This window comes from Ammospiza caudacuta, chromosome 12, assembly GCF_027887145.1.
Source record: "Ammospiza caudacuta isolate bAmmCau1 chromosome 12, bAmmCau1.pri, whole genome shotgun sequence".
Taxonomy (NCBI): Eukaryota; Metazoa; Chordata; class Aves; order Passeriformes; family Passerellidae; genus Ammospiza; species Ammospiza caudacuta.
Window position 1 is genome coordinate 22494229 of NC_080604.1, and position 22794 is coordinate 22517022.

General features: G+C 39.7%; 1 protein-coding gene across 2 annotated transcripts in view; it reads right to left on the reverse strand.

Annotated features, from left to right (window-relative positions):
• FGD5 (FYVE, RhoGEF and PH domain containing 5) overlaps positions 1-22794 on the reverse strand; it is a 78267-nt gene that overhangs the window by 53681 nt on the left and 1792 nt on the right. For both annotated transcript variants that reach the window (XR_009275281.1, XM_058813150.1), the window contains exons 2-3: positions 14101-17035; positions 654-783 (exon numbers count right to left, since the gene is read on the reverse strand). Coding sequence is in view for 1 of the 2 variants with exons in the window: in XM_058813150.1 (XP_058669133.1) it covers positions 654-783; positions 14101-17035 (3065 nt within the window). In the remaining variant the exon portion in view is untranslated. The remainder of the gene's footprint in view (positions 1-653; positions 784-14100; positions 17036-22794) is intronic.

Here is a 22794-nt window from a genome sequence, read left to right on the forward strand (position 1 = left end):
GAGGATCTGCATAATTATATAAATCAAGAGCTGTCCCTTGAAAGGCATCTGAAGTAGGTGCTTCCTCAAGGCACACAAGTCTGTAGTTCCCAACTGCAGCACATTTCAGTTTTATGTATGTGCACAGGAGTGCACATTTTGATATGTTAAAGGTTTGCAAAACAGAATGATTCCTGGAGTCTGGAAACAGTGGAAATGTGTAAGGAGCAGAAAAGACATTCTTATGTACTGTTGCTTTTGATTCAGTAGCTGCCCTGCTTGTTTTGAGACCTTTGAGACTCTGCTTACTGGTCCCTGTTTGTGCACTGTGCAGGTCTTCTCCTGCACAGTCTTTTTTGATTCAATGTAATTTTAAATTCTCAAGATGGAAACTAAATGCTTTGGAGTGAGACTTTTTTTCCTGACATTCAAGCCAGGCCTTTCTTGCTGTTTACGTTGTCACCATTGTCCATCTTCAGACTACATTCTTTGCCGTTGCCATGTGCTGTAGAGGTAAATTTTTCCTAGTGCAGTGGGGGAGCGAAGCACTGATGGCTCTGCCATTTCTAAATGAGCACCAGACAAAATACATACAGCTAAGAATCCAGAATCTTCTGCAAATTGCTTTTCCCTCTCCAGGATTCATGCATTAACCACTTTTAGAGTTTTTTTACCTTTTTGGTGAGACTGGGATCACCAAGGCTGCTTTCATCATCTTCTGAACTCTTTTGTTCCTCATCTGATGTGACTACTTCCATTGGTGTCACAGAGACTGGGCACACCTTGTAGGGCTCAGTGTAGGCACTGCAGAAAAACAGAACAGACTAGTTCAATGGTGTTATTCCCAGACTCACTGTTGCTCAGACATATAGAATCCCTGCAGAACTGCAGGGCTTGGAAAGCAAAATTTATAAAGCAGGTTTTTTTTTTTTTTGGCTGCTATGTTCAAAGGCAACCATTTGGGCAAGCAGAAGACTCTGAAAGGAGCAATGGGAGGTTTAAACAAACTTGTTCAAGCTTCCCCAAGAGATGATTGTTCTGGCCTAGTTTGGAGTAAAAACTTCATACTTAGTTGGAAGTAGAATTGCTTTGTTCCTCCATAGTCAACCCCTCAAAATAGATTCAGTAAAATCACACTAACATTTTTAAATGGAAGTTAGATGCTGTGGCAATGGGTTTTCTGGGAAAACATCAAAAGGACAAGAAAAGTATAATGGTAATACCAATGTCATTTAAACTACAAGATACTCAGGTTCCAGAATCCCTGGATTGTTTCAAGGGAACATGAATTCAGCTCCAGAAATTCAGAGAAAACTGTGCAGTAAGAGTACTGGACCTGGTGTGAAACACAGGCCAGTGCAATACAGGCCTGTGGCTTCACAACATTTTATTAAAGAATTATTTTTTTTCCGATTAAAATGGCCAGTGATCTCAAAACCTTCACAAAGCATGACTAAAGCGATCTGTATATGCCTAGCTCCAAATTCCAGTTGCTGGATCTTGTTCAACCTTTGCTGAACTGGTGGCCAGTCTTTCAGATTTTGTTACTGTGTACTTACAAGCTGTATTCAAGTTGTCCCTTAATTTTGACTTTTATATGAAATAGGTGAAGATTTTGGTGTCTTATTCTGTCATGCCACTTATGATTTAATAATTCTAAAATCTCTGAACTTCATCAAATTATTATTAGCATTAGCATTATTCAATTTACCAATCATTTTAACACCAACTTCTGCTGCCATCCAGTTTTGATACTGCTCTTGGTACTGCAACACGTTACTCATTATTCCGGCACTGGCAAAAAATGAGTACCAAACTGTGTATATAAGCTGTAACACCCATCTAATCCTACCTGACTTTACTGAGTTTTCACATTCAAGGATCACATTTGGTTTTTTGACCACAGTGTCATTCTAGGAGTTTATATACAGCTTATACACCACAGTGGCCCCAAGCTTTTTACATTTCTAGGGCAAGGTTCCTGTGTTCAGCCAAGATGGTGAGTCTTTTGTCTTGAGAATCAAAATCTGACATCGCCATATTTTCTAGTAGACATGTTGGCCAGGCAGATCAGTCTGTAATGTGGGCCTGGATGACTCAGTTTATATTATTTCTATACTTCCCATTTCCTCTGAAACACTAACTTCCTTTCACATCTCTGCTTCATCCCTTTAATCTGCTTGGAGATCCCAGATGTGAACAAACCCACAGCATCAAAGCCAATGCTAGAGTAACAGAAGGCTGGGAAAAGATGAGCTAATGTAAGTGAGAGGACAATTATGAGACTCCCAAGGTCACTGACCAGATTCTTATTTCCTTTCAGAAAGGAAACTCCTTAGATATCTGCATTTACCTCTAAGCTGCAAACAGGGCTATGTGTCTCCCATGCAAGTGTGGCTGTCAGCCTTTCTGTTCTGCCTCCAGATTTTCCCTCATGTGCAGAGTCCAGGAGCTCATATTCAGTCTAAAGAAGGGTATGAACAAGTGCAGCACTTAGGGAACCTCTGCTGTGTTCATATTTGAAATGAACTAATAATTTGTCTCCATAAGGTACATACTGCCTAAAGGATGATCCCAGCTAATAAAACTCAAGAGGTCAGCAAAGGATATCTTGCTCAATGTGTCCCAAAAACAGTGTCTAGGGTATGCTGGTGTTTCAACCATTGTGACATCATTTGGTTAACAGGTATCTGTTCAGCATTCAGACACCCAGACTACCTGGATTACCTCCTTGCTGCCTCCCTGTGGTCTTTCACTCTATCCTCCCAGTCAGTGTCAGGACAGAGAAAGAGAGAATAGTTATTTTCTTTGCATCTGTTGCAAACTGCAAATTTGATGATGCAAATTAATTACCAGCAATATACATGAAGGCCAAAGAGCCCCCGATATATTTTCTCAAAGTTTCTTATGGTTTCAAAAGTGTCTGAAAGTAAAGATCATGACAATATTTGGCCAAAAATTTCACCACAAGATGAAGAAAGTGGTAGAAGAGGCTAGAAATCACATCCCTGGTTCCATTCCTACCAGTACATGAAAGGTGCTTTTGTCAGTAATTATAAACACAGGGCTCACCATATTCAATGTTTACATGTAGTGGCATAGTCTGTGTTTCTGAGGTAAGCACCGACTTCTGCTCTGCCTGTTGTGGGGTAACAGAATGTCTTTTTGTCTAGGATGTTTCATCCATTCATTAGTGAGACCATGTTTCTCGACTGCTAAAAGACGATCCTTCAAATATTTGCCTAAGAGAGAATGGCTGCAGTGTTGAGTTCATTTAGACCGAGATCCACCAAAGCTCTAAAATGAACGAAAGTTATGACCCTAAATGTTTTTCTGTGTGTATTGGTGTTTGCACTGGCAATTATTTGAACTGAGTCACCAAAGCAATCTTATATGAAAACTACTTTGGAAGGTTCAGTTATTCTTTCTCTATAGACTACATCCTCTACAAGTATATCTTCCCTGAAGCCAGCTGAGTGGTGATGAGCTTGACATATCAATTCAGATAGCACATGCTAAATTTACAAATGACTACTAAATTACTGCCATAACATTTCCATCCACAGACCCCACCCTGTGCCCATTTAAACTCCTCTGTCATAGGAATCTTAGCTCATAACTAATTATAATGTATTCGATGCAAGATCAGAATCTCACCTGGACACAGCTGGATTATGCAAAACTCACATATGTAAAATTTATGCCATCCAGTGGGAAGGAAAAATAATCTACACCTGCAAAGACCCCAGCCCTCCATTGTTTGGCCAAGAGGATTGAATGCTGCTTTTTTCTGCATGCAGTATCCCTGTCCCTAACTCAAGTCCCAAGCCCAGTAGTTACCAGTTCAAACTCTCAGACAGTGACATTCTTATTGCAAAAAACTAAAATAATATGAACTCAATGCAGTGATTGAGTAATTTGGGAGATGCAATGGGGGACCGAAGTACCCTGTTTTAGTACAACTGATTATTTATTTCCCTGTATCAATTTGCAAATGATTGTTTTAATTCATTCTGTAAAAGGAAGGCTCATTAATAAAGGAAAATAAAGTCCAAATGCATTTAAAGACAATAAAAGGAAATGTCTATTAATGCAGCATACTGCCTATTAGTGCAGCATATGTTTAGCCAGTCAGTTCCCTATGGCAGATCATCAAGGCAAATATTGTACCTGAAGTCTGAAAAGGTCAAGAAAGACATGATGCCTGCTAATAACATACACAGCCTGTAAAGGAAGGTAACACAGGGATAATCACATTTCACACTTTGAGGCATAAGCTGTTTGTCTGGCAAGGCCAGAAAGGTGCTCTTTCTAATTCCATAAGCATTTCAATTTGAATATTGCTCCTTCTTACATTGTTGTGTTACAGAATACAGGCGAGGGGAAGAGGATTTTTGATCAGGTGCATAAGGCTTTTGCTGTTTTCGAGACAACTTTGGGGACAAAACTCTCCCGGCTTCCACCACTGCTCCTGGAGATGGTCACAGAACAACAGTGCTGGTACAGCTCTAGTTTTGGAAGGGAATGCAGGAAGCACAAAGGTGTTCGGGCTCCATCTTAAGGAATATCCTCTGGCCCAGCCTGGGGCACTATCAGTAGAGAAGGGATAAGAGAAAGCCTGAGAGTGAGGTTTCACTAGCCATGTCCCAGATGTGCCAGAATGGATAGCTTTGAAGCTTTTGCTTTGAGGCACCTGTGTAGCCAATCCACACTTCAGGCTCAGTGACGTACTCTGGGATGCATCGCTGTCTGTGAGCACCATTACTCTCCCCAGTCCTGTAGTTTTAAAACACTAGGTAAAACAAAGAAGCAGTAAAAGCTGGACATGCCTGGAAACAAAAAAGTGTCCTTGGGCCTCAGACAAGTGGCATACCCCCTTCCTGCTCTCCCAACCAAGAGGGAGAGGCAGTGAGCTGTGGTGGCCTCAGCTTGTGCTCAGCCCAGCCCTCCAGCCCTTGTCCTGCATTTCCTGTAAACAGGGAACAGTTCCTCCCCAGAGATGACCTGGCAATGAACTAGCAAGGGCTGACGCTCAGCTGCACCACACCCAGGGTCCCACCGTGCCAGAAGGTACAATGGGGCAGGCAATAATACATAATATATTATTAAAGGCAGCTCTACCCTTTAGGGACTCCTTTGAACATATTAATCACATCACGTCAGCCATCACAGAGCTTTTACTTTCAATAAATCATTGGCTTCAAAGGCACCCCAGAGCTTTTATATCCAACAGCCCCAGCAGAGGTTTCCCTTACGATTCTTTTTATGCTTCTCTTTTCCTTCTTTCCCTTGCTAAATCATAGCCCTGTTGATCTCCGTCACCCTACCATTCCCATCTGAGGTAAAATTTTGCTATGTTGGATCTTTGCAATGCAAAGGATGTGGGCATAATGAAGACCTGAGTGCTTGACGGTGACAGAAGTACTGTGCTGTGAAACTTCTTCCTTCCTAGACCATGCACACCATATATCTGCGTTATGTTGAAATTCCATTCTGCATTTCTGTCAAGGGACAGAAGCTAACAAGGAACACATCCACCAATTATCAGGATAGGTTTCAAATGATTTGCTGAGTAATCCCTAGTCACAGTACAAATGGCCTCTGACTGTGAAACCACCCAACACTTTTGCCATATTCTCCTCTATAAAATGACTTATCTCAGTGACAGTCCGACTGTGGATACAATGATGTAAAAATGGGGAGGGTTCATCCTGACTTCGGTGGACTCACTTTGTATTTGTGATCTTTGAGCAGCATAAGACCCTGTGATTTCATACAACCCTCTGTAAGACTTATTCCTCTCTATAAATCAGTGACAGAATAAGCCAACTACCTACAACATCATTAATAAAGGGAAGGAAAAAATATAAGTTAGAAGCGACTTTCAGCTGGTCACCTAATAGTGATCTCAGAATATGAGACGTACACCTCTCTGGGGAGACCACTGTCTGGGAAGCAAAGCTGAAACCACTGCTTTACTACAAATTATTTGTTTTGATCTTTGGCATGTTTCTCAATTTTGTGTTTAGGCAGTCAGTTGTGTAAAGTGGGTAATCCCAAAGCAATGTCACGTTTAGAGCACATGTCACGTTTAGACCTAAGGCTTTGGACACTGTGGATCCCTGACAGGGTCTAAACCAGAGCTACTTTGTCCAGCTCCCTTGAGGCACAGTTTTACTTCTCCTGTTTCTGTTTACTGCAAACTAAAAGGGATTTCACTTTGTCCTTAAGAGAGAGGGCTGGGTACCCCAGGATTATGCCCATGCTTAAGGCACAGAGTAGTGTTTTCAGTCTTATGGCCAAGCTGAGATGCAGAAATCTATCTGGAACTATTTAACAGTCATGTTTGCTAGCATTGCTGCTTTCTGCTGGCGGTGAGGGTTCTTGAGTTTAGACTGCCAGTGGCTTTCAGGCAGCCAAGGGGATGATTTCTGCACAAAGGCACACACTGGAGAAGAACAGCAATAATGAAAGATTTAAGCAGTACTACTTGCCCAAAGAATTAGAATTCATAAAAACATTGCAGATGGACAATTCAGAAAAAGATCTGTATCAATCATCGTGTGGGAGTTTCGCAAATGGAGCCAAGCAGAACCAAGGCACATTTGTCACACACAAACCTGGCCCTGGAGATGTTCTGTGTTGGTGGACAGTTCTGTTATCTAACAAGCATATTAAACAGGTTTAAAATTTTACATAGGTAAGAATCAGATCCAGATATCTTTCATACCTGCACAAGGAGCTTATTTACTATAGTGAGCTACACAGAACTAGAATATCTTTACAAGTCCTCTTCCTTAGTGAATCTAGGTCTGTACCCTACAGCAGTTGCTCTGTACTTTTGCACAAATAATCCTGAAATTCAGAGTACAACCAGGACTACATTGTTGCTTCTGGAATCTAGTCTGGATGAGATGTGATTAGGTGTCAGTTAGGCAAATGTGATCAACATAGCAGCAAATGGATGCAACTCATTATAATCCTTTCAGAATATCCAGTTTGACATAATTGTAAGTGATAATAGTTGTGAAAACTCAAAGGAGGATGCCAGCTTGGGAATTGTGTCAGTGAAACACAAACATAAAATTCAACTTGAATCAATCATCATTTGCTGCAGACAGACTTTTTAGTGACCTGTTTATTAAAAGAAATTCGAATTCTTGGAATCTGATTCCAAAAGACATAAGAACTGGTGGACAAAAGAGGCATTGGTTTTTGTGATAGAGAACACTGCCTTTTTAAAAACCTTTTTACAGTTGTATTGGGGAAAGACTTAAAAGTAGTATTCCTAGAGTCATTTAGACTACAGAGAAAATGATACTACCAATGCAGGTAATGACAGTTTTCAGGGTTTTTTTCTTTCTTTTCAAAAAAAGCATAATTTTTTCTAAATTTAGGAAAAGTAGAAGTAACATAGCACCAGTACTTTACAAAGTCTGAATCTGCTATGACAGACAAAATACTAATTTCTTACAAATAGTACCTTGTTTAGAAGTGAAGTTACAAACACCTTGTACAATAATAAGTCCTAATACAAGAATTATCTCTAAGCATTGTTATAGTATTACTGAATTAAATTTCATTCATGCATAAGTACAATAACAGTTGGTTACATAAATAGCAGAATAAGGGCAGAACACAGAATTTCAAAACTGGTATTAGGAATGGGAGGACACCTTCGGTTTGTAATTGCCATTTCCAAAATGGAAATGACACTTGTAATGTATGGCTTTAAGAGATCCCTTTCAATGCAGTAACAACATCTGTCTCTCAGATCCAGCAGTAGAAGAGTGCCCAAGAGGGCAGAATGTAGACTGCAAAGCTCTGACTGTTAGCTCAGTTCATACAGAACTTGACCAGGAGACCACTGTCTTTCCTTGTTGCAACGTCTGAGGTGTAGGAATTTATTTTTGTACCTGAAAAGGTACATTGGGTACATCAGGTATATTTTTGTACCTGAAAAGGTACATTATTTCACACGTTCTAGAAATGAAACAGGACTGTGTCCATTTTTGGGTCTTGCAACCAAAACCTGTAGGTATTTCCTTCTCCCTGTGGCTGGTGTTTTAGGCATTGGGTTGTGAGAAATTCATAATCTAATTACCACTGCTGACTGATTCAAAGTCATCACTCAAAGTGATCTGGAAAAGCAGACCTGCGAGAAGCAGAGACTAGGTTTTCTATATCTTAGGCTACAGCATATAAGAGTTCCTTTAAATTCTGTCAAAACAGATGTCTTTAAATTCTGTCAAAACAGATGTATGCTTCACATACAATTCTTTTGTGAATGTTTCCCTTTTGGAAAATGTTTCAGCTCATCCTAATTTCAGGTTCTAGCACAAATCATCAAGGCAGTCAAATCACAAATTGCTGTTCACATCCTCAGATGTACAAATGTACCCCACATGAGTATCTGGCATAGTATCATTTATCACCCAGATTCTATTTCACTTTTCCAACTATGACACTTTTACTAATGTCCTTCTGACTATGAGTCCTGGATCCTCTTAGAAAAAGATGATACATTTCACAAAATGAAACTGTTAACATGGCACATAACACAGACTGGCAATTAGGGATATGTTCCTGATTATTATTATTACTTTGTTTATTTTTTGGCAGTGTAATTTAGACACTAAAACTTGATACCAAAGTCTTTATGTTCTCTTTTCATTTTGTTGCCAGTTCATTATTCCATACTTTCCATGGAAAATACTCACAGTAAGTTCAACATAATGAACACCATTCTGCCCTGCAGGACTCTTAAGATGGAAGGCAAGTTGTTATTTCCCTGTACTACCAGGATCAATTGTTTTACCAACACCATGCAGCCTGGAAACAAACCAGGGAAAATTGCACTGAAGTTAGGATCAAGTGAACTCAGTTTTCTTGCATTTCAGAGATTCACCCAGTTGTTAAAACAGTACTTCCAGAAGGAGAGAAACAGAGCTTATCTGCTAATCTGTAGAGCTGAAGCAAAGTGCTCTCCTCTAAGAGGTTGGGTTCATTTCCCAGATTAAAATTAGAGTTTGCTGTACTTTTTGGCTGAGGTTTTTTTAAGTTGGAAAATCAGCTTTGGAATGATTAAAAATGACAGATTTGTAATATTTGGCTGGGATGAATACATTAAATACTTCTGGCCCCTCTCCCAAATAATTGTGGAAAATCGAAACCATCTTAATTATGCAATTCAAAAATATGGCTTAGTTCAGAATTTACTTCAGTATCTATTTTTTTTTCTTACTTGCAAATGAAACAATCAGAAAAGTGTCATGAACTACAGAATTCCTTTATTTTGTTGGGGCTTTTTTCTCAGACTTTTCAATTAGGCATGCATATTTTATCTCTCTTTTAGCCACTGAAGCAATGTTTTTTCTTAAAACTGCAATCAAATGGCAAGATAAATTACTTGTCCAGACCACTTACTATATGTCACTCTCACTGAGTCCCTTTGCCTTGGATATATTCACTGTGATGTAGTTTTATCTCACTGCCAGTGTCTGGATTTTTTATGGCTAGCAATGTGAAAGTAGAAAGAGTGAAGGAAAGATTTTGAGGTGCCCAGTTTTACCTCACATACTGCCCTTTTCTACTTAAGGAACAGAAGATTTGACTTCAAAGTTATGTTGTACTGTATGCAGTCCATTACTTCTGTAGACATGTGTGTTAAGGAAGAATCTTTTCTGAGTTCTTCTAGCCAACTCTCAGAACTAAGAATGCAGACTGAGACCTGAAATGTAAGAGGATAAGAAACTCATCAGAAACACCAAACTAGCTATCCTTGATGAGGTCCACCTGCCCTGAGGGCCCATCAGGGGGATGCAGTGGTTTAATATCCAAGTTTAGTGAACATATTCAAGGCATAAGGACAAACTACCAAGAGACTGAAGAGGTACTTAATTTGGGACAGCTGAGAATAGCTGGATGGAGACTGTGCAGCAGACATATGCAACTATCTCTTGTCTCAGTTCATCAGTACCTAGCTGTATTTCTTTTGAGAAAAAGAAGTTTGAGTATCCCTGTGATATTTATAAAGCTGGGGTAGCATGTGCTTTTAGCATTGCTTAAATCACACCAATATCACTTCTAGCTCCATAATCATCATCCAGGACAATTCTGCACAGCAGACTCTCTCCTCTTGTCTAATCCCACTGAAATGTATTTCTGGTTCATTTAATGGAAACAGTGAAGACAGAGAAGTCAACCCAGGCATAAAAGCCCTCAGGACATGAAGAGGGCAATGTGAACACATTTCTTCTTTTCTGCACTGTAATTTGATAATTAGAATAGCCATCAAAATGGAGTCCATCTACTAATAAAGCAAACATCTGCTGAGGTTTTTGGACCATTTCCTGCCAGGTATATGAGACTGTGATTTCTCATAAACAAAGCCAGGGTGAGATCTAGCACGTCGTGTCTGAGTAGCGGCAGTTTTCTGAGGCTGTGCTATGTATGCAGGATGGTGATAGGCAACGCAAAGCTATGCTGGGGAGCACACTGGCTTTATCAGGACTTATACTGTCCCTACACATCTGCATCTCCAGCATGAACCAAGTAAAACAGCTCCACAGATATGAGGAAACAGGACAGCAATCACGGAGTTGCTGGAAAATTGATACCTGCTTGTAGGCAATGTATTAAAATCTTTCATTCTTTGGTATTAATCTGACATTACTGATACTGTCTAGAGACACTTCTCAGAGGTGTCTCAGAAAGACTCTGCCATCCAAGAGCACTTAATATTTTCTGTCTCTAATGCCTGACAGTGCAAGGTGAGGCATGCCCCATTGCCCAGCAGCAATGGGTTATCTCCAGCAGACTGTTCCCTGTCTATGAGCAGCTTGAATTCTGCATTAACCACTGTCACCTTCAAATTCCCTGCTGCAATTCAGACAATACTCAAGTAAACAGAAATAAAAACATGACTCATGTCAGAGCTGGCTGAGGCTGTTGTCAAGATTTTCAATAGGTTGTGCATGGCCTGAAGTCAAGTATAGTACTGGGATCCCTTATTTTGCAATGAACTTACAAAGCTTTCTTTCAGGTTTATGCTGCAAAATTCAAGAAGTGGTGAAAGCTCATGAGATTTTATTTTTTATCCTATTCATCCAATGACAAGTGACAATGTCTCTTTTCTTCATCTCTAGGCTTAGACCCTGATTCTTCTTCCCTCTGTGACAGCATTTTTATGGGACTTTCTCCCACCTACAAGATCTAGAGCACAGCATGTTTCACACTGACATTTAAAAAAAAAACAAGCCAAAAAACTATGTAGAGATTTTTATGAGCAATTTTTTTAAAAATTACGTTTCTTTTAAAAACCTCTCACAATGCTCATGATCACTTTGGTTCTCTTCAGCTAAATGATTGTCAGCAAAATTCCTTACAATTGACCCGTACAGGTCTTTAAAGGAGCTAAGCCCCATTAGTAGACCACCAGTCACTACCCCTGGATGCATTTAAAAAAAGACTGCATGTGGCACTGGGTGCCATGGTTTAGTTGAGGTGTCAGGAAATGGGTTGGACTCAATGATCATGAAGGTCTCTTCTAACCCAGTGATTCTGTGATTCTGTACTACTACAACTGTATTTCTCAGAGCTGATTAAAATCTTGGTATTGCTGTTAGGATTCTCCTGATGACTGCATAGCAGCACACTTCAAATGTCTGTCCTTTTAAGCAAGAAACTTAAACAGTGAATCTTCTCATCAGAGAGTTTCTGCGAAGTCCCCTCTTGCACTGCAGTTCCCCAGTCATTCACAGTAGGGAAGGTTCCTGGTTTATAATAATCTTTTATAACACTCATGTTCTGTTCTCTGAAGTGTGATAGAAGAGTTGAACTTGGTTATTCATCAGAAATGTAGCAATTCCATAAGGTAAACCAGATGTTAAACCAGATGTTTAGCACAAGTGCTCTACAGGTGAATGCACAAAAAAGAAGTTCATGGGCTCAAAAACCATGTATTGCAAGGGTTTAATCCAACACACTTGTACTCTCAAACAGTTGAAAAAAGCCTCTGGATATGAGCAAGCTGCAGTTCAAAGAAATTTTTTATGCCATTTTGGTAGAGGTATGTTAGATAGATATTCTTACTAGAAATCTTAAATCCATGGCAAGGCATTTTAGGCCAAACTACTTCAGCAGCAAATAAAACATCCATGTCCATACATCATGTATGCATGTGTAAATAGGTGCACCTGCTTGTACAATTTGCTTTGCTTTTCAATTAGGCCATACACTGTTTCTTCAAGTCTGTTATGCCACTGCATGTGTATGTACATGGGATGTGTATTTACATTTCATCAAAGCTTTTCAGGCATGTCTTTGTCCAAAACATGCTGACAAAATATAGCAAATAATAGCTATCTCAGCAGTAATTATGTCTGCCTTGTGCTCTTGCCCTCCACCCTGGTTATCTTGATAAAGGAGCTGTACAGGAGCCTAGCCTTCATTTCACCTCCAGTGGCAAAAACTACATGCACAACAAGCAGCAGGCTGAAGATTATGTTCATGCCTTGACCTCGAGACTTCCTGAACCAGTTTGGATTGGCTCTCCCTTTGAAATTACAGGCTTTCACAGGAAGTTCATAAATGGGCCCAAGTCACAGCAATTGACGTAGTCCTAATATTTTTAACTTGGTTCTTCAAGAACTACCTACAACGGGTGGTGTTTCACGGATACAAAGAACTGTCTAGCTTTTTCAAAAGCAAATGTCAGTGTGCTAGGTAAAATGCAAACCACTGAAAGCAAGTGAGTAATGTAGCTTTTGCTGCTATGTGGATGTGGTGGTGTGTGCTGTGAAGCTGCATTGCACTCCACCATGTCCCTGTGTCAGCATCACTGGAGCTCTCAATACTGCAGGCAGCCATTGTCTCCAAAGAGTTAAACCACAGGCCGGTGTTCCACACCCCTCAGCTTCAGGTGCATTTGGATCCACTGCTTAGGCCTTAATGCAATCTCTTTTCCCATGTCTCACTCACTACCCCACATCATTTGTGTCTTAGAAATGGTTTGCAAGACTCATTCAGAGGCATTACAGAAAAGTTCTTTTACTCCCTAAATCCAAAGTACCCTAAGAGGGGTTTGTGAAATGCCCATGGTTTGTTCTATCCACAATGACAAGAGAGACGAGCAGAAAAAATAAATGTTGCAAAGAAACATGAATATTAAATCTTTTAGAGAATGATGGATGCAAATGGGCATGAAAACCTTATTTCTAAGATTTTTATCTTTTTCATACAGCTCTAACAAAATGCAACTGCATTAAAGACATTCCTTTTCATTCGCTTCGCACCTTGTTATCTCATTACCTGTTAAACACAAACTTAATAGAAAACACTCTTCTTATTTACATCTCTGCATTCCACTGATTGTATGCTGTAATTTGACAGCAAGTTCAAATTCAAAGGTGTTGAATGCATTGCTCCTACGTTCCTTTGAAAAAGACATTTTCATGTTTGCAAATAACCTGATGGAATGGGGTGAAAGGTTGTTATTAATGTTAGCAGTGCATATGATTTCAGAACTATTTAATTCATTTCTAATTTAGCAGCTCTGTCCAAGGGCCATGATAGCCCTTAAAGCAACTTCTAAAATTCAAAGTCTAGTCGGATTAGTTCAAGATTTGGGATTTTCTAGTCTATATTTAACTGATGGACTTTGAAACACAAATTATGTATATATTGTTGTTTTGAGAAATTCACAGGAATTAAAAAATGAAGCAGGGCCCCTTCCAGCATATAGGCTCTCTTTTCATTCAGTCAAGAAGTCAGAAACCCTTCTTACTGAAGAACAAAGCAAACTCTCCCCATTTCCCCTGCCAGTCACTAAAATTAGATCCACTGGATAAACCAAATATTTTTTAATATTCTTTGGTTTCTGCCTGCAAATCATAGGATCCAGATCCAGTATTCATTTACAAAGTAAGGAGTTAATTTGATGTCTTTTATTTTTTTCACTGATAAAGGCTTATCTTGTATTCTTCCAATCTTTCTTGTAAGCATTTCCTGAGAGGGGTGTAAGTCAGCCAACATGGAGAATCTGCCTAGGATACCTAGGAAAGAAAGCCTTGCTTGTTTGGCCAAGGCTAGCATGTCTTACATAATAATTTATTACAGTACCTTTCTGTTTCCTGGTCTGTGGTTTGCTGCTTGTTTTCAAAGCCAGTGAAGCTGCTCATATCCACATAGCCATCATTCTCATTAGCAGCAGATAATGCCCTGCTGGGATCTTCAAAAAACTCAGTAAAAGTTCCTGCTCTGGTGGATCTCCGAGGAGGAATTTGTATGTTTTCATAGTCAGAACTCATAGCAGGAATGTTCTCATAGTCAGATGTGTCAGCATTGGGAAAAGAAATAGACCTAGGTTTCGTTAATGGCAGTGGCATGAAAGGAGGTCTGGACCGGTCCTCAAAGGACTCCACCCTTGACACACTCCTGCTGAAGGACTTGGGCGTTCCTTTTCTTTTACCATCCTTATAGAAAAGAACAGCTGAGGAACACTCAGATGCACGGAGCTTACCCACATGAGATTTTAGTTGAGGTGAGCTACTTAGGCTCCTTCCTTCCAGCTCCATCAGCCTAGGAGGCCCATGATAGCTAGACTCTGATGAGGACCTTGAAGAAGAAACATTAACATCTACATGAACTTTATTCTCACTTTTCTTCTTGAACTTTAGAGTAAGAAACTTCTTAAAAGAAGACTTCTTTTTCTTGGAATACTTAGTAGGCGAGTCATTCTCTATCAAAAGGGAAGGTGAACTTTTAGTGATTGGCTTTTTGGTGATGTAGGCAAGTTCAAACGGAGGTGGTATATCAACAACTGAGGATGGAGTAGATAGGCCACACGATGAGAGATGATTTTGCTGGGAAAAACTACCCGAGGAACCATTGACACAAGGCAAGGACAAGTTATCTTCTGTCCTTTTTATTCTAACACCATCCAGTACACAGACATCACTTTCTCTGTAAACAGAGATAGGTATCTCTCTCCCTTCAACAGAATAAGATCGAGGATATAAAAGAAAGCGTCTTGACTTGGTTGGTAAAGCCCTGTTGGCTTCCACTGGTTTTCCTTCCAATGAAAAGGAATTATTGCTCAAGTCTTCTGTCTCACAGCCATTTCGGGGAGAGGGTAAATCAGTTTCAGGACCAGTTTCTTCTGGAACAGTTTCTGGGACATAGCCTGGCATTCTCCCAGAGAGAGATCGTGTTCTAGTGACAATACTTTTACAATCAATGGGCAGCAAGTTGTTTTCACCATCCATGCCTAATTCACCCTTTTTACTGTGATCAGCTCCTAAATCAGTCTGCACATCATGGACAATTTCATTTTCTTCAGGAAGCACATAAGGATCATCTAGGGAATCACTGCTAGTTTCTCTTTCCTCCAATTCATCAGTCACAATGACCACTTCAGGGACTGCTAGATTTTCATGCAAAACACATTTGGTCCCACATTCTACATTAATTTTGCCATGCTTACAGGTTTCTAAGTTGTCCTCAAGTGGGACCTCTTCAGGAAAACTTTGGACACTTTTGCTGAGGCTGTTTACTTCCACCTCATTGTCTTTCCATTGCAACTCATCTGACTTAGAGGCCTTGACAGTATTTTCATTATCCTCTTCAACAGTTACAGCTTCTACCTCTGGCTCCATCCCTGGACTACAAGGTAGACTATCAGAAATCATGCCATCTTCATGCAGAGAGGCTTCTTCTGTTTGAAGATTCTCAACTGCATGTTCTGCGGGTATTTCCTCACGACATTCATTCTCACAAGGTGCAATCTGACACCCGTCATCCATATTCTCTGCATTCACAGTTTCTTCTTCCTCTTTCCCAGAGACTTTGCTTCCTTCACAGGCTGCCTCTGATGTCTTCTCACTTTTCCTCTCAGTGATCTGGCAGCCATCACTGGCATTTCCTGTGTTTGTATTATTGTGCTCATTTGGGTCTACTTCCTCCTCTTCAGCTGCTGCTTGATGGGTGAACTCTGCTAAACCGTTTTTGGCACCGCGTTCATCTCCACACAGTTCTAAGTCAGGACTTGTTTCTTCACTGGCATCCTCAGGCAGCATGTCAGGGTTTGCACAGTCATCATTTTCTAAGTCCCCTTCCATGTTCAAATCAAGCTTTGCATGCACACTGTGGTCATCATTTTGTGCTAGACACCCATCTGCCATTTCTAAAATCTCAGGCAGTTCCTCCTCTTGCCCTACCTTCTCACAAGCTGGGATCGATTCATCTGCAGGCAGTGGCATTGGAATGGTATCTCTACAAGTATCATCAATTACTTTCTCATCTCTATTCAAAATGTTATCACTATCAGTCTCACAATCACTACTGTTCTTGACCAGTTCCAGTTTGTAAGAAGTTTCTTGCCTGTTTTTGGTTTCAGTACAATCACCTACAAAATCCTCATCTACATTCTTGATAGCATTGCTATCCCTATCCGGGGCATCTAACAACTCCTCACAAAGTGCTTTGAACTGATCACAGTCTCTGGATGACTCCTCAGAGTCTGGTTCCCTTGGTTCAGCAGTATCTGAAGAGTTACGGTGCTCATCTCCGAAGACTTCTTGATTACTGGTATTCTCATTACTAGCAATGTTATCCTCTTCCTTCTCTACCTTTTCTGGAGTTTCTGAGACTTCATTTTCCACAGAGGAATCTAGGTTTTGATCATGCTCATGCTCCAAATCATTAGAGTCTTTGCTGGGCAGCTCACCTTCAGGAACTACAATGTATTCATTATCTGCCTCAGATCCTAGGCAATCAGCATTGCATTGGTTTCCTTCACACAGTTCTCCACCAAGACACAGCAGTTTCCCATTTGCACATTTATTTAAATTATTGTTGTTAGAAACACTGGATTTGCCCTCAGTGTCAGCTGAGAATTTTGGCTTGGGAGCAATAGGTGGTTTCGGACCCCTAGACACAGAGTTCGGGTGATGAAGAATATCAGCTCTTGGCAGTGAAGGAGAAAATTTGGAGACAGGTGCTGGAGAAAGATGACCAATAATCTTTGGTTTCGGTGCTAATGGTGGTTTTGAAATTTCTGGAGAAAAGAGATAAAAGTCATGTCAGTCATCTTGGTTTCTTATTAAAGTCAGCAGAATATATCCTGCAATACACTTTATCAGTGACTTGTAATGCAGAAGCAGTCCAGCCAACAAAAAGCTGAAAAGAGAACTGAAGGAGCTAAGCATATGGATTGTCCCTCCATGTGACACTGTAGCTATTCCAGTGAGCATAGTTTAAGGTCACATCTGAACTGAACTAGATCCAGCCCTAAGACACTTGGGGAAAGATGTACAGCTGCAGAACCAAGGATGTATCACACTTCAACCCAAGACAGTTACTGGTTTAAACTCAAGTTATGTTTTCAGTGTACAGTTTCTTCAGCCCTTTAGTCAGAAGATCCTCCATCCCTCCTGTAAATGCCAGGATGCCTTGGAGGTACAAAATTCTCTAAACATCAAAATGTACTTTAAATGTATTTATGTAAATTCATTTATTGTTATGTATTTAACATAAGGCCAGCCTTGTATTTCTACTGGTAGTGCTGACACATATGTAGGGGAAATCAAGTAGACTGGCAATAAAGTAGATTGAAGCTATGTGAATGAAATTGTATCTATATCACCATTTAACTCAGTAGCTTGCCTGCCACAGTCATTTCCAGCTGTCTTGGTCCTGAAATTATTATTCTTCAAAAACTAAATGAAATGCTGAAAGACTGCATAAATAGGCAGCAATAGGGATCCTCCCTGGTGCAATTTTTTATGAGATAAAACATGTAGTGTGAAGAAGCCAGCATAACAAATGGTTACAGATGGTAAGAAGTAGGGAGAAGTGGTTTCCTATTGCTGTTTCCTGGCCATCAATAGATAATTACATAGGTAAGCAATCAGAAATCTCCAATTATAATTTTAATTTACACATTCTGGTGGGAAAAGGAGAGCTCTCCATTGTAAAGAAAAGCATAGAACAAACTACTTCATCATTACAAAGATAGAAACAATTCTTCATGGATAATCTTCATGCACAACACACAAGAAATAACAGAACAGCATCTCAAAAGACAAAAACTGGTACTCTGTTCATATGTGAAATCCTACCCAAAATCATGATACGAGCTTCAGAAAGTGTAGCTACTGTGCTGTCGCGTTTAGAGTATTTTGAAATGCGGACTTTAGATACGTAGAAGTGCAGACAGTTAGAACTGAGCTGTGCACTGTACTGAGAATAAAGGAATACTGAATGTAAACTGCTTGAAAAAGATTCTCTGATTGTTCCAATATTTGGTGCCATAGTACTTTTCTTATTGTTATCCTAGTATAATTGGAGTAATTTGTACTGAAATAATACTGGCCTATTTGTTTGGTTATACTCTGGGAGACATAAAAGGCTGTTTCTTCTGATCTTCTTAACCTTCCTGAAATTTCTTCTGATACACAGAAAGAAGCAGACAATTTGGCATTCTGATGTAATCAGAAAACAGTCTTTCTAGAGTTATGAGACACCAGAGAGATTTTCTCTGGTTAAAAACTGAAGTTAAAAACTCAATCAGTGATCTCAGCCCAGAAGGAATGAAAAATCTGTTATAATCAGGTGCCTTATTGCATATACCGCTTAAGAATTATTCTTTATCTGGAGTTTTATCCTATCCAGCTGCATGTGGGAGACTTAACTCATGAAAAAGGAGGGAGACAGAACTGTGTATTCACCAGTCTGCAGTTACTGCGGTGTTTCACAGCATCCACTGCTGGTTTAGGCTGCTGGGTGTCTGTCTAATCACAAAATGGGTAACTCGTTTTTCCCCGCCCATTAAATCAGAAGCGTTACATGCTGAACACTCCACCTTTGCTGAAGTAACATTGCTTCTTTTGCAGGCAGCGGTTGAAGGCTGTAGAGTACTGGAGACTCTTGCCAGTTAAAAACAGGGAGGCAACAGAAGTGGGTTTAGTATCTTGTAAGCCTGATGCCGTAGCGAGAGCTACCTTTTACATTTTTAAATTAGTTACTGAAATCATGGAACATCCTAAACTAACTTTCTGGTAGTAAAATGAATGAATTTGTTATTAGCTAAAACTGAGTCTTTACACCTTTACCACCCTAATAAAACATTTTCAGGACTAACTCCAAGAAAAAACCCATCATTTTGGAGGTACTACACCACTTTCTGCAGTGCCTAGCCTTTCCTAGGAATGCATATCCAAGAGTAGGATGCAAATATTAGTCTGTTCCTGGAATGTGACAAAACTTGAAGTTTCTCCATTCCCATCCTTGTTCTTTTCAGAGAGTGTCTGTACCAAAACAGTGAATAATGGGGAAAAGACTGGACTTTAGAGAGTGTTGGGACCTTCCAAGCTTTGTCGTATAAACAAATTTGAAATAAAATAATGACAGGAACTCATTTCCTTTAAGTAAAATAACCATGGAGACATCCACTTAAAAGAAATGCAACTTAAACAATTACCCACTTTTCCTCCAGTGATAATTTTCTACAGCAAAAGGACCAAATAATCTTGAGTTTTTCCTTCTGGTACCTTCAGTAACACTGCTGTTGGAAGAGAACTTATGGTAATGGAGCCTGTTCACAGTATGATAATAGGCATTGTCGTGTCCTTCTCCTACCCATTTGTGCTAGCTACTGGTCAGTACTGTTTCCTTACATCGTTTTTTTCCTAACTGCTTTGTCCATTGATCTTGCATTTTGTGAGTCTCCTTAAACAATTTTCCTTTTTCTTTGGTGGCAGTGTGAGGAAGAGGTAACAGGAGGAATGCAAGTGTTCGTTTAAAAAATAACCCAAACAAAAGAAACCACAGCTTCTTGCCTTTTATCACAACTTCATTCTGCTTCAATTTCTGCTTCCTTTGCTGTCTGAGCCACTTGAAAGGCTCTGGCTGTAACTTCTAAATGCAACATTGCACCATAAGTAATGTGTATGCTCCCAAATAATTGTGCATGTTTATTTTAGGATGTATTTTATGTTGGAGGAAGACACACCCACCTTGTGCTTAAAAGGAAACTCTTGGGGAATACAAATTCCTTTAGCCTGCTCCTCCCCTTATTGTTCAGTGCTTCCTTGTACTGACAAGGACCGCTTCCTCTCCTTGCCCACCTTCCTTCAGGCAACCCTGCATAATTCTATTCCTCATGATCCATATGAAATTAAATTACATTAGTCTCCTCCCATCCAAGTTTCTAAGCAATCAACAGTAGTCTAGCAGGTCACCTGGTATAGCTCTCCTGGAATAGCAAGCAACCCATGCAGCCTTCACTGTTCAAGTGTTTCTTTGAAACAATATATAATTTGTAGTATGGTATTACCAGAAATACCGCAACTACCCGCTTTCAAATAATTTCAAATTTAGGATTTCAAATTTAGCCTAGAATTTAATTAGGGTTTATAAGGGACCATACCTACAAAACACCACCACTGAAAACTACTAAAAATTGAGGTTTCACATTTGCCTGGATATACTGTACACGTGTCCCAGGGCCATGGTCTCTGCTAGTGACTCAAGAAAGTACACAGCTCCAGAGTGCATATAGTGGTTCCAGCCTTGACTGGTGCTGCAATCCAGTTCAGGCTTCTTTTAAGATGGTGAAAGTAGCTTTTTCTGACCAATGAACTTTTGTGGACCTGTGCTTCCTCCATGCCTTTGGCACTAATTCAACTCAGACATTTGTTAAAATGGCAAAGGCACTGAGAACAGAGGGCAGAAATGCATTGTTCAGGGATTTGCAGAGCTTTTGGGTGGACGTGACAGGGCAGGTGAAGGGACAATACTGCAACAGTGGGATGGTACTGCGCCAAACTGGGAATCCTGGTAGAAACCAAGTTCTATCTGCCACTGCTTCTGCCCAGGAAGAAAGGGATTGAAATCCACAGATAGAAAGTGTCTGAGAAATAGGAGGTAGAATAGGAGACTATCCAGACAAGGACACGAGAAAGTCCTGTTCAGCTCTGATCAGGAGCTTTATAATCAGAATGAAGTTAAAACTGATTTTCTAGATGATTTTGGTCTAAAGTCAGTGAAAGGCAGACTATACATCTTAGTATCACCATATTTTAATCCTGTAATTAATTGTTGATTTAAAAAATGAAGCCCTTATTTCCATTTAGCTCTGCCTTGCTTCTATTTCCAGCACTTAATAATGCTTCTTCCATTGAAACATTCCATTTATTATTGTTTCTTCCATATTATTAATTGTGCAATATTTGATGCAGAAATAGTTCTCTTTGTTTTACAGCATATAAGTGCATAATTTTTTTCACATTACTGGAGAAAAGTCTGAGATTACAAAAATTACATAAGAAGTGGAAACAGTTGCATGGGAGTCACTTGAAATGGAAAACATATTCAGACTAGGATTATCAAATTATATAGGACTGAAACTCTTCTTGTTAAGTGGGGTTCCAGTCCAGATTCAGGTACTAGTTTGACTTGAACAGGTATTAGATATTTACATGGCTTTTGCAAATTTAAACTTCGGGAACTTGAAATACGAGGTCAAAATCAGCAGGCCCCTAGATGCCTCAGATATTTATGAAAATGGCATTTCATGTTCTTTGTAAATCTGATACTTTTGAGAAGTATCTATCTTATCAATATGTGTTCTTGTGATCAAAGGTACTCTGCATATAGCAAGATATATCTTCAATAGTGTGAAGATAGACCTATAGTCACTAGTAACGGTCCCAAAAATTCCCATAGGAATTTTATCATCTTAAAAGTCATAGCTGCAATATTAACAGCTGGGCTGTCAAAGCCCACCCCACTCTGCTGCTACATACAGTTACAGGAACACGTACTCTATGATCAGATCAGTGCATTATGATGCTGGGATATCAGATCAATACCTTACAAATTTCTGTCACTATACAACTTTACTGCAGTCATCTATAATTATAATACAACAGCATAATATTCCACAATGAAACAGTGTTGGAGAAGGGGAAAAATCAAAAGGCAATAAAATCAGGAAAGGGTATGTTTCAATACCAAAACCATCTTGATCCTAAAATTTCTCCTGTGTTTTCACTGTCTCTAGCAGACCGTACATATAAGTCTTGCTGGTGGGCTTAGCAACAAAAAACCACATGTACATGACAAATAACCTTGGTTCTAAAGTACTACCATACATTTCTTTTTAATGTAATTGTAAGCGTTTGCGATGTTACCAGCTTGGCTCTGTTTTCACAACAGTAACTTAACACTGAGGCAGACAACCTGTTGTTTCATATATTGCTTCCTGGGAGCCAAAGATGATGGTTAAAATTCTCTGACAGGTCCATACAACGTTTTTCCCTATATCACTTTCAGTAGCAGCTGAAAGAATATACAGTCTGCTTATATCTCTGAACAATTGGGAGTCTAATGTCTGTACGCTTTTCATTTTACATCATTTCACCACCTGGCAAAAAAATTACTAGAGGCTAGAAGGTCCTATATATGAAGCTGGTCTGGTCTCTTGTCTCTTACCACAGATTTCCTGTGGCCTTGGGTGGATTGCTTCATCTTTTCATATCAATTTTGCATCTCTGAGGATAATCCATATCTCCCTTCCTGTTCTCAGTCTGTCATTATTTTAAGTTCTGTGGGATCAAGGCTGCCATATATGCCTGCACATATGACTCTACTTACTGGCTTTATGCATTACTTACTATAATGCAATGATAGCCTAATGCTGGTGCCCAAGTTGTACCAGTTAATAAATATCCCTCTCCTTCAGATTCAGTAGGAAGTTCTGCTTTGCACTGATGGGGGAGACATTCTTTGCATTGTGCAAACATACAAAACAAA